Consider the following 13446-nt stretch of genomic DNA (forward strand, 5'->3'; position numbering starts at 1 on the left):
AATTGATGTTATGTCATTCTGATTAATCGGTGAAGTCTAATAACCGTTTTTTTTAAGACGACGTGTACCGAGTAGCAAATCAAAATGTCATCGTTAATAAGTTGTATAATTCGGTTTAAAATATGGAGCTGTCGCGATTTTACTTAGACATTTATCACGACAAATGTTCACATCATTTCAGGTTATATTACCAAAGTCAAGAATTTCAAAAACAAAACAAAACAAAACAAAACAAAAAAATCTTACTCACAAAAGCCAAAAGCTTGTTATAATTGTTATGTTTTTACCGGTTTGTGTTCCTTTATCTGTCTGTTTAACAGGATAACTGATAACGTTCTGGAGAAATGTTCATAAAGTTGCTCGGAATTGCCCTTCACACAAATACATATTGTTTTTTACTTCACTGCACGTAATTCATCTCGAGAGGTATTATTTGACCGATTGAAAATTATTTAGATATTGCCCACCCACAGTCGGTCATTATCATATTTTTATAGAGATGTCATAAATATTCATATGTTAATTATGCAATGTAATGACCATCTGAGATATCTTTAGTATGTCAATATTTGTGAGCAATGGAAATAAAACTAGAAACACTCGTGCACATTTATACCTAGTGTGGGTCATAGCTCCTCTGTGTCGGTCTTTTATCTTTGTTATAGTATTTTAATAATTTCTGATACAATTTGGTGTCCTTCTGAAAGTTATTATTTTTAGGCTCGCGTAACACAGAAGTACGAGGCCAAATAGTATCGCAAATACAAATCGACAAAAGTACACCAGTTCCTCATATATGACGCAATCAATACTATGTTTATTAAATATTGTATGCAGATATTTTCTGCAGACAGACTGCGTTAGCAACGTCATTTTGTTGACGCCAAACAGAGCAAAATGTGACATCAGCAAAAAACAAAACAAAAACAAAACACAATAAAGGTCGATGTCTCCTTTACTTTCACCGCCATATTGTTTAGTATACAATATAAGCAACATTTCAACATTGACTATTTTGCTATGCGCCTCTTTAGATCATTACGTGAATGGAACTAGTGACGAGAGTGTGACGTTCATCTAATTGAGAAAGAATCTCTGAGAGAATTATTCAAAAAGAGTATTTTTTCAAATTATCCTTCAAAATCAAGTAGACGAACATCACAACAATAACAAAACTGCGACATCATAACTCGCCACATTACAACTAAAAAACTTGTGTTTTGGTGTGAGTAATAATTTTGCAGTGACAGTAAATGTACTTTCACATGGATAGACAGAATAAGTATGTTCTTATAGACATCGAGACCTTGCGACCAAGGCCCATCACGTGACTCGCCTATCATGTCATTTACATGGCAGTCTTACGTACCGCAGTAATGGTCTTCATTGTCTTGCACAATAAACTACAAAAGTCATGACATGTAGACCAGGTAAATATGAATATGCGGAAAACAACTTATTAAATAAATTATCAAATCAAGGCTTACATGGCGGAGCGAGTAATGTAATTTCACATTCACACGGTCGATTAGGAAATAGAAATATGTTATAACACGGATTGCTGAGATTCGTGAACGTTACTCCGTACAAAAGACAAATATCACTTCGAGATGGAACATTAAGTTTGATGAAATACTTCAGTCATATCACACACTTTTAACAATGCAGTTGTTCACTTTTGCTGCTAACAGCTCACACGTCTTTAATGTCATTACATTTAATGAGAAATAGCGTATATGTTTACGATGTGTCTCAATACTCAAACAAACACATATGATTTATGCGTTGGCGAAACAGATCTGCCCACGAGCAAAAGTAGTACATGAATGCATTGATGTAAAACTCAATGTAAAAAATAATGGGCTGGTGGTCATTTATGAAATATAAAGCGAATACTATATTTGAAATTGTCTAAATATCCGCAGGTGTTTTCTCTGCTAAATTTAGTGAACATATATATTGATTGTAAACTGAATACTTATTTGCTTACATACGTAACATTCCTGTGACGTCAAGCCACTTTTATAAATACTATGTGAAATTATTTTAGGTCTATGCCCGGGATGCTAAATGGTATTGTATAATGGATATATACTGGTAAATCATCTAATATTCAAATAGAAACACACAACATATCTGTCGTGAGTGCGTGACCGTTTTGTGTATGTTATGCTGCGGTAAGTTCGAATGAAATGTGTAGTAAATCATTAACGATACACTTTGAAAAAAAATTATTGTGTTCTTGGGACTAGTATGTACAATTTTATGATGATCTGAATTTTCTAAAACAAAAATGATGCCTTAATGGTGGAGCGAATTACTGCTCTATGTGTGTTTATATGAAACAAAGATCGTTGTACATCGCAAGCGTTCATAAGCACTGAAAAATATTGCGTTTTTTTAAAATACCTGCAAATCTGGCAAAATCAGATACACACAATAGTCCAAAGACCAAATGCTTATCTAGTTGAATCTTGCTTGAATATTAATATATAGCGTGCATTTAAAGAATGTTTCAATTATTAATTACTTGTACTTACTCTGTCAATAACTGTTGCTTTGAAGGATGTTTGATCAATGATTGATGTTACTTAATGATGAAAATATAAATTAAAACACTTTGGGGTAAGAGAAACCACGTTTTTCGAAACAAACAAACACTATCAGCAATTTTACGAAACATACTTCTCATATACTACATTCACTCATGTGTTATGACTGCATATAGCATACTGAAATTAATGTTGATATCGATCACCGAGGATATATACATATCTTCAAATAGACTTATTACCACGTAATGCTTTATGTATGACAACCACTATAAATATAATAATTACATTAATTGTTAAATGCCTTAGCTATGTCACTGTGCGTTCAATTACCCCGTCACTCAGTATCTCATTAATGACTGTAATTACGTATAATATAGTACCACATATGACATAAATGAATAATAAATTATTGTAAATGAGCGGATTTTTAGGGAGGATTTAGCAGTCAAAGAAAATTAAATGTTGAATGGTGCTGTGATTCTAATGACCCGGATGTAACTATAGCGAATCTGCTTATAATATTCCGCAGGGAAAGAGAATACATATATCATCATTGGGCTCAGATACGCGAGTATAGGTCAGAACGAGGACGTTTAATATGACTTTAGTCGACGTAAACCGTTCTACGCTTGCGGTGAACGAGATGCAAAATTTCACCGACATTCACAGGGATGGTCTGGTTTGTTTGGCACCCAGCAATGTCTACTTCAAAGTAGCTACAGGTATAGCCGTGATCGGTATTATACTTAACATTTTGTTCATTTATGTTTTACGTCGAATCCCTTCCATGAAGACTACTGCAAACATATATCTTGTGAATCTGGCTGTCGCCGACCTGTTACTTCTCATCTCGGTATTGGTGTACTATGTGTTTGTGATCACCGGAGGCGTTTATATTCTTGAAAATGTTGGTTTTATATGCTACACGACAATCTTTCAAAATCTCTTACTTTTCACGGCACTGTTAACAGTCATAGTTCTAAGTGTAGAGAGACATATCGGTATTTGCTACCCACTGAGATTTCGCAACACTCTTACTAAAAAACGAGTAATCTCTTTAGTTATGTGCACGTGGTTGTTGGGAGCCCTTCTCAGCATTCCACGGGTGATGGAATGCTTTGTCTCCGGTAACACGCGGAAACAAGCACAGAACGTTGCGTACGCGTTGTATATCGTCATCTTCTCTGTCTCCTTGGTGGTACTACCTGTTATGTACGTGATGACGGCGCAAAGTTTCCGAATGTTTATTCGGCAGTTGGAGTCAGACGTTCGTGCTATTCGAAGGTCGGACGAGAAACAGATACTGATAACATGCGTGTCCATTACCACTGTCTTTTTCCTGTGCATGACTCCGACTGTCATCAAGTTCATCGACCACCTAACATACAACGTCACTGGTAACTCCTCTGCTGACGTAATGGCTATCATTTGCATATACGATTTATCGCGTTGGTTACTGATCATAAGTCTGGTAGTGAACCCTATACTGTATAATCTGATCAGCTCAACCGAGCGTGAAGCATTCCTCCAAGCATTTGGCTGTCGTGAACCAGTTCAGAGAAAGACGACAGTCGCTACAACAACTACCACTAAACTGTATTCAGTCAATGCACATGTAAACTTATAGCTAAAGTTTGTTTTAACAATTTGGAAACTTTCAAATTCTGGCGATAATTGAAAAAGTGGTCGTTTTGTTTTTGGATTGTGTCTATAATACGTTTGACAAGCATTACAAATGAAACATATTATCGAAGTCTGATCATTTGTTACTATTCTCAAATCGCATAAGAAAATCTGTCTTCAGTCTAGAACGATGATTGACCTGACGAGACCGATTATTGAAACACTGTGTATTTTATCGTGTAGAATTAAAAATTATCTCGTATTTCACATAAATAATAATGTTTTTGTTTTTTTAGGCAGTAATATCATTAATCGTATAGCCAAACTAATGTTAAGTATGTTTTTCCCATCACACAGTATATATAAATCACCAAGATGACATTTAATTTGAAACATGGTGTTTACGTGATTGTTACTGACATTGTCGATAATAAATTGTAATTGTAATTAAATTAAAACATTTATTTCACACTCACCATAGATACCATATCATCAATATACGACAGACGCATACGTGTCCATAATGATTTCATTATGACTCTGGCCTTGTTTTGGATTATTCATTAATTTATTATATGGTCTACTGTCATAATAAATACATCTTTGCCATTTTAGATAGCAGAATTGAGATCAGTACATTGACCCGCCTGTCAACGCTATGTGCTGCCGAGAAGAAAATATAGAACCTGAACTGTCAGTCAAATGTATAGTATAGTATAGTATAGTTCAATTAGTTATTTTCATCTTCCGTCTGATTAACACACGCTAACAGGCAAACAATGTATTTTTAATGTACTGTACATGCAACATTTCTAGCTCACCGAGTCTCGTAAACCAAATACCATGTGTATAAATATCAGTCGATGTCAAATAAGAACATGCACATAGCGTATCATTTACATATACACTAATGTAATGAGAACAGTTTCACTGACGTTATCACCCTGCATGCCAGCCATATTGTATTCGCTGTCTTATATAATTATATCATGTACGAAGATATACTAGAATAAGAGCAGTGTTTTTTTTATGGTTGCTCATTTTTTTTTCTTTGAATAACTTTATAACGAGCAAGAATTTGTCTGTATTGGTGATAATGACAATGTTTTCCCATTCTAGTGTATAATTTTTTGCTTTATTAGGTATACATGTATTCGGCGAGAGTACAACAGTCTCTGCCTTAAAAAACAACTTTGTTGAGCCTAGAAATTAGTTAATATTAAAATATAATAATTTCTGTGAAAATATATAATATAATTGGTGTTGCAGTATATCATTGTCTAAATGTATTTTTAGTGAGACGTCATTATTTTACATTATTATCAGATGTTATATATTACTCTGTGAGCTTCACACACTCATAAGGTATTTGTGTGGTACCGTAAACTCGGGAGAGCTCTTATTTATATTAAAGGACTGTACAATAAAATAATAATAGCCTAAATAGTTTTATTACAGTATTGTACGAATTCAAAAGCTGGAATGTAGTTTGCTGTTTTAGTATCAGTGTTTTATTATTATAAAATGAACAGTCTACAATGTGTGTTATAAACCTGTATGCGTTAATATATCATGTCAATAAATGCTACGATAGTTGACAATGTGTCTGGTCTGTAGCGGTTATATAAATTATGCTTTACGTAACAACGTTTTTGTTATATCTGCGTGATACTACCATATCTGATACAGTCACGTACGTTGCTTGGCTGTTATTGTTTAACACGTCTACATGTTGGTTCATTCTCGTTTAGGTTTAGTACTTTATCGATTAATTCCTACATTGACTCGTGAATGTATATTCTTTACTGGAACCCGCGAACGAAAAATATGATAGCTCAATCAGTGTTCCATTCAGCGCCTGGGTTTACAAGACGGCCGTATCGGAGCCTCCGTGTAGCTATTGGTCCTCTGTGACGTATTCAATGCGTATAAAATACATCGCAGTTCTCGATTTTAAAAAACCGACACATTAGGTAAATAACCCTTCTAATAATAACGTCAAGAAAAGTAATGTTTTAGGATATATGAAAATAATAAGAATAATGTCAAAAATATTGAAATATAAATCATTATGATTACATATATTTAATATAGAAAACATGTTCATGTGGGAGTTGTCAATGACCATGACATCCTTCATATTGAATTTAATATTTAATAATATAGCTATAGTGAAAAAAGCAAATTACTTGCAGAAAAGACCATCGCACATATATATCTATTTTGAAACAGTGACTGGTAACCTTGTATTTGTGTTATACAGTCCCTGGTGTAAGTCCATAAAGCGTTAAACTCAACCCCAATAAATTAAAAGCTCTTAAGCTACTAAATAATGTAAACACTCTTCTTTGTGTTTTCTTTGGTTCAAAAAAAATATTAAAATGGATACAATTCCGCATTTATTGCTACACAAATTGCAAGAGCTTAGCAAGAGTTTAGTCGGTTAGCATTAAAGATAGTCACGTCCGCGGAATTCATAGTACATAATTAAGAAAATAATTAGGAATCTGAAAACACCCAGAAAATGTTGTATGCATTCTATCAATCGTAATAAAACCAACTGTAAGTGTGAGCTCCACTTTTTCAAATTTTATATTTATATTTTATTTTATTCATTTTTATTATAAATATGAATATATTTTGGTTTTACTTGCTGTTTTTTAAATCGTGTGTCGGTAACGGCAAGTAAATTAGAATAGTCATAAATAACTGACAAAAATGTGAATAAAAAAAATGGTAGAATGCATACAATGACTTTTATTTTGGTACAGATTTGAAATTGTTAATTATTTGCTTGAATACCGAAGACAAATTGACATTTTACATGACTCAACAATATATGTACCGTGTACAATAATTACAATATATCTAGAATTCATTGGGATGGGAACTGTCACACGTGCTCAATTTCGGACATTCGCCGTTAGAGTCAGCGTCTCCCGACTGGATTGGTTCGTATCGTGCCTAATTTTACTCCCAAAACGTTGCAATAAAAACACAATCAAAATTTGTTTTTGCTTAATTATGCAGTTTATAAAGACTTTAAATATTTCACCCAAAATTGTTAAAATGTCCCTTTTTCTAAAAAAATATAGTGTCTAATATAAACAATTTGTAATTTTAAGTAAAAAAACTTAATTAATTAATTATAAACGACATTAGGTGATTTTGAAGTGGTAACAGTAATGTGTGTATTCTGTTGGAGTTACTATTTAAACTGAAATGATAAGTGAATCACCGAATTTAGCACGCATGTGGAATAAAGAATCAAAACACATGTTTTCTTACGGACACATTATTTGGAAAATTATATATGGATTATAAACCGCAAATTGCTGCGTTCATGTTATTAACGTGTCCGGTAAAGATTACTGATAACTCGGCTACATAATTAATTAAAATATTACACATCGCCGAGTGTGACAGGCTGATTGCATAAGTGTCAAGTATCATTTACACTGAGTGATACGTAATTTATTATCTCAAACGGCTCAAGTGATTCTCCGTAACGTAGTGTAATTCACGAAATTTAAACCGCGGCCCCACAATCTGGGATTGGGCTATTGCGTTATTCGGAAAAAAATGTACTGATCCTTTTCTTTGTATTCATCCAAATTACTGGAGGTGTTAAGTTTGCGTGTTAAACATATCACGTTCACCAATATATGTTGGATGAAGTCTTGGGGACAGATCAAATATTAACCCCAAAGGGCCAAAAATAGAAATATTGATTCGGACAAAGGTAGATATACAGGTTTGTCAATAATGCTCTCAAATCTGTATATCGGACGAGGCCGTGGTCAATATTTGTATTATTATAACATTTTGTTAACGGCTTCATTGTAAGATTCGAAGTTTTTTTTATTCACAAGTAGCTGTTTTATCACACTTCTAATTGTTCGTATGTATTTATATTCTTTTATTACCAAACGCTTCAGCGTGGTATTAAGAGTTTGTTTTCAGGGGTGGGTGATACCAAGGTGGGAAATGGATGCACATAAGGGGTTAATTCCTTGAATTCCAATATAGAGGGTTCAGGCCGAAATACAATATATAGTGTTTTCATGTTTCGTCTGCTATTTCTGTGGTATTCTGCTGCTGTAAGTAATGCACGATTTGTTCCGAAATTCAGTATTTTGTGTGCATTCTAGGGTTATTCGTTTTTTTGCTGAAAACACCCCTATTTTTTAATGGCAGAGTCGAATAGTTTCGCTCCCACTGGGAAATCTGCATTGTTGCTTGAATGAGAGCTAATTAAACACATTTCCCAGACCGGCGAAAGAGTATGCAACAGCCAATTTTAACAGCCTGTCACATGATTTTAGTCTGAATGTCAACATGAAAAGAGGCTAGTCCATTATACGCAGGAGTAATTGGGAGTAGAATATGTGAGGGATAGTATTAACAGAGATGTGTATACTGGAAAGTAATAACTATCATACTTTTGCACTCTGAGCATTCCTGTTTTAGTATATTGATTTGAAAATGTTGAACTTGCATGATTTGCAATGTGTTTTTTTATACTGAAACTCCCCTATTGATCGAATTCCGGGTTTGAACGAGAACGACACACCACGTGATTCATTTGAATACAATGCTGAAGGCAAGCATGCCGTGCTACTGTGGTACTCCACTGACGGGATGACTTACTAGTACTGCATGCTACAACTTCGCTTCTGATGTTGCTTGCTAGCCGTGGATTGAATGAATCTTGATTACCGGTTAAAATGTTGCTCATTTGGCGTTGGTAATCTTTATTTGGAACTGGGTAACGCCGCAACGTCGCCAGCAGAAACCTCCTGGTACTTCGTACTATGATAAAACTCAGTCAACATACACCAAGTTCTGTCAATCGTAGTATTCCAAGTGATGTACACCTAATATGCAAAAAATGTTGCTAAACTGGATAAAAATAGCAGACGAACATTTATTTACAAAATAAAAATACTTCGGTTGCCAATGAAAACAAGCCGGTAAAAAACAAGCAATATGTTTTCGGCTGTTACCATGGTAGGACATGAACGTGAAGCAAACGTCGGTTTATAACTAAAACCAGGCACCTTATACGAGGTTCGCAAAATAACATTCAGTCTTTAGAAGTCACTTTATTTTATTGCTAGGACGTATTGAGCCGTTAAATGTATTATTTCCAACCGTTTTGCGATAGTATTTTCTAGATTGGAGGCAGCATTTAGATTTTGATCAAAGTTCAATTGGGATTACGTTGACAGTGTAACAATGTCGGCGCCGGTGATCTCTTACCAGTGCGCAACGTAGCCAAAATAAAAGGCATGATCATTTGGGTACTGCTATTACAAGACTGGTAGGAGGTAATAAATTTGGGGCGAAAGTATTCAAAAAACAGATTTTGGCTGTTGCCATCATGATGGTAGCGGTGGGTCAGGATTGTTTTTCCAATTAGTGATGGTACGATCTGCCTATCAAGTTTGAACAAAATCAGCCAAGCCAAAAAGAAATCACAGAAGAGTTAAAAAGCCATTCTGCTGAACATTTACTCTAACTTTGGGGTCAAATTTCTCATTAATGAAAAAAGATATAAACAATTCAAATAGTAACTTTGTACCCACACTCAAACCGAGTACAATGAGCTATGTCTGAGGTGTTGTATCACAGGGAATTGGACAAACTTATGTATTTTAATAAATTATTGAATAATAAAATGTTATATAACTTTTCTTTTACCCCCTCCCCTTCCTGGTATCTAAATCAAGTAATCACTATTTTTATTTTGTAAACACATTTCCGTCTGCTATTTTTGTCAGGTTCAAATCGTTCACCAATCGTTCATTTTTGGCATGTTAGATGTACATCACATAGAATACTAGGATTGGGAGAACTTAATGTATGTTGACCACCTGGAAACTGAGTTTTATCAATCTTGAAGGGCTCTCTGAACATCCACCCGCAGCCTGGACCCGCAGTAAAATCAGCCTTTTTACTTTGGCGCGTAGATGTTTTGACTTGACAAGTTGTTTGACAGCTAGCAAAAAGATTGTGCGACGCGCATCGTCGGCGGCGTCTTTTTTATGACGTTTTGAACACTTAGTCAATTTGAGCAGTATTTATTCGGACAATGACTCAAGTTTTATTTTATTTTCACACGTACAGTGACACGCGTTCTACACTGACACGCGCGTACGCGTTGCTAGGTCGCAGCACTGTCTTGGAGCATATTAATGGGCAATTGGGTTCCCCGACCTAAATTTCTATCCCGATTTGTTGCACGTTCTTTCTTTAATATGAAATAATCAAATATGGGACATATGTAATAATAACAGAACCCCATACCCTCCCAGTGGCTTCGCTCGTGAAAGTACGGCAGCAGGATACACCGCATCACTCGTGAAAATAACTTCCATACGCAATGAAAGCCACGGGGAGGGTATGGGGTTCTGTCATAATACTTCATTATCACTGAAAACATTTCCCCCCTGAAATAAATTCCAGTGAAAATGCCATTTCCCTCACACTCTATTGAGACACAGCACAGTGAAAATTGGATTCACATGTAATGCTTGAAAACATGTCAGCAAAAATAAATTAAGTGAAATTCTACGTGACTTCATAAGAGTTGGAAATGAACAAATTACACCCGACCCTACCACTCCATACACAATGTAAACTACACCCCAAAACATCCTTTCGCCCATGGGTACTATCGTGTTTCACCAGTGTATTCTATTTGACTTCAGGAGAAATTGAAATAAACAAATTAATTATAATTTCAGCCTCTAGTTGAGCACTGATTAAATCATAAACTACCTCGTCTTTATGTCAACTTTAAGTTATTTATTGCCTACATCAGTGACTTCAAAATATATGTTTCAATCCCAAGAATTTAACTCGCTGTTAATTGCATGGGAGTGCCAGTCTTTCATGAATTTCTATTGTCATGTCAATTTCTTGCGATTACTGGGAACATGAAGCTGTAACTAAATCCTGGTATAAGCACCGGTTAGGCAGTCTTGAACTATGCATGTGAAGCCACCTGAGAGGTATATTAAATCCAATAGATTTCTCATTGTTTGGTAACTATTTGCTGCAAATGCAGCAAAAATCAATATAAAAATATTACCCACACAGCATTCTACAGGTTACTTGTATCTTCTAGAATTTACACATGCCACACTCGCACACCAACAAAAACAGCACATTGCATTGGGGCCACTTAGGCTAACATTTCTGGGTAAATAAATAATTTAATGAAACCCGCATGTACACACGATACACAGCAAGTAATAAAATTACTAAGCACTAATTCTCGGTATACGACGTCGACAAATCTATGAATACCATACGAAATCAGCGCTAGCTACGTACACAGTTCGGCGACTACGGTCGAACCGACCGACCGAGCAATGTAGTCGTTTTTTTATTACATGCCTTCATCCGCGCGCCGTTTAAACACACACTTTAGAATAGGAACATCCGAGAATATTTGCGGTCCAGTGAGCCATGTACGGACCGTCACCAATAGCAACAGAGAAGTCCAATGATCAAAGAAATGTTGTTTGCTTGGAGAAAATTTAAACTCGATCATTTTGACTTGTGGAGTACTTTTTATCGCGAAGATAGCGCTCAAAACCACACTTCATGTTGGCGAGGGAAGCTGGCTTATATTCGTCTCCGTCCTTCTTCTTTATGCTGATGAAAAATTTGCCCAGAAGCTCATTCAACTCGACCGGTGGCATGTCTTCGAGGCGCCGCAATATTCTGAGTTAGCCACTTGGTACAGCGACGGACATCACGTTCGGTGATTTTAACGGTACTTTTTTTTTCTTTTTGTTTTTAATGTTTTTGTGCCAGGCGACAGTTCCGGACATTGAATGTCACTGTTGTCTCTCCTGACTTTTTTTTGTAAGTGCAAATTGCAAGTGCTAGTGCTGACACATAGTGTATTTTGCCACAGAAGTCATTTCCCGCTTGGAACTACATGACAGGGCTGTGTGACCACCTCCCTACCAAATGGCAATTGTAATGCGCTTTCCTGGCGTCAACCAGGCTCGGTCGAACACAAGCACCTGCGGACCTTAACCAAGGTTCCCCCAAAGTCGCATTAGTTAGTGAATGAATCTCGGTCAGTGGAATTAGTTTTCTCATTGAGTCTGTGGCACACTCACCCAGGGTAGGGGCCGACCCTTTGATGTTCAGCCTAAGGTAGGATTTGAACTCGGGTAAGTCATGAGTGAGATGCGACAACCACTATGTTTTATGCTACCAGTGACCGGTACTTTGCTTCTGGCGTGCTTTTATAAAACCGTTCACTCCGTCTGGTACTTCATTTTCTGGTGCTGGTCCAAGAATTTCATCAAGTTGGCCCGGTCCTATCGACCGCAACCACTGCATAATATCCATTTCGTCTGCTGCAGCCAATATCGTCTGCAGGTTGTCAAGGAAGCCGGTTAACAGGATGCGTAAACATATCCATCCGCAGTGCCAAACTTATCGATTAACGCGATTGCATGCAAAACTGTTACTGCTTATGAAAAATGTACTTTTTACCAATAAGAATTACCTTTAAACATTAATATATAAACCCTGTATTCTTTATGTTATTAAAGGCATGCAATAACAATATTACAGCCCGAATATGGGCGTCAGTGCCCTCGCGCAATGAGATCATTTGCCCTCCTAACGTCGGGCACAAACGCCCATATTCAGGCAGTAATATATATTGATGATCATCTCGCGGTTACAAGTATTCACATGGAACGTAACATTGTGACACCAATGGTGTATATCATTCTACTTTTTTCCTACGATATTTTGATCTTCATTATTATCAAGTAGCAGCTTGCATGATTTGTTTGACTTAAATGTCAAACATATCAACCATATGTATTTTGGTCTATCATATTAATATTACTGTCTACTGGAGTGTTCGCTACAATTATTCATATTTTATTAGGTTTTGGATTAAACATTCTGACTCCTGATGCTTGCGTTTTTGTCGGCTCAAAACGTATAGCAGTGTCTAGTACAATAGTCAGTGACATTGACTGTATGAATTTTGATTTCTTTCTTTTGTATTTTTATTTTTTTAATCTTGCATGATATATATCCATAATTTCCGTGGCTTCTTGTTTTTTTCGTCGTGAAAAAATCCTTACGTTTGTCTACAGCTCTTCCGTAATATCCCCTGTATTAGGCATTTCATACATATAGATAATATACCTTGCAGCAGTCATCATATGGTACAGTAGTCTGACTGTAGTTTGTAAAAACGGTAATTAAATGTAAAGCGGAC

General features: G+C 35.8%; 1 protein-coding gene across 1 annotated transcript; it reads left to right on the forward strand.

Moving 5' to 3' along the window:
• The first annotated feature begins 3153 nt into the window (after positions 1–3153).
• Positions 3154–4182, forward strand: LOC102809635 (neuromedin-U receptor 2-like). The gene has a single exon (XM_006816156.1). It carries the CDS (start codon positions 3154–3156, stop codon positions 4180–4182), a length of 1029 nt encoding a protein of 342 aa, XP_006816219.1.
• Positions 4183–13446: the final 9264 nt, after the last annotated feature.

The sequence above is a fragment of the Saccoglossus kowalevskii genome, chromosome 21 (assembly GCF_978046115.1).
Source record: "Saccoglossus kowalevskii chromosome 21, keSacKowa6.1, whole genome shotgun sequence".
Lineage (NCBI taxonomy): Eukaryota > Metazoa > Hemichordata > Enteropneusta > Harrimaniidae > Saccoglossus > Saccoglossus kowalevskii.

Bases quoted from the DNA above. Each gene is read 5' to 3' on its own strand.
- LOC102809635 (XM_006816156.1), top strand. From the start codon at position 3,154: ATGACTTTAGTCGACGTAAACCGTTCTACGCTTGCGGTGAACGAGATG.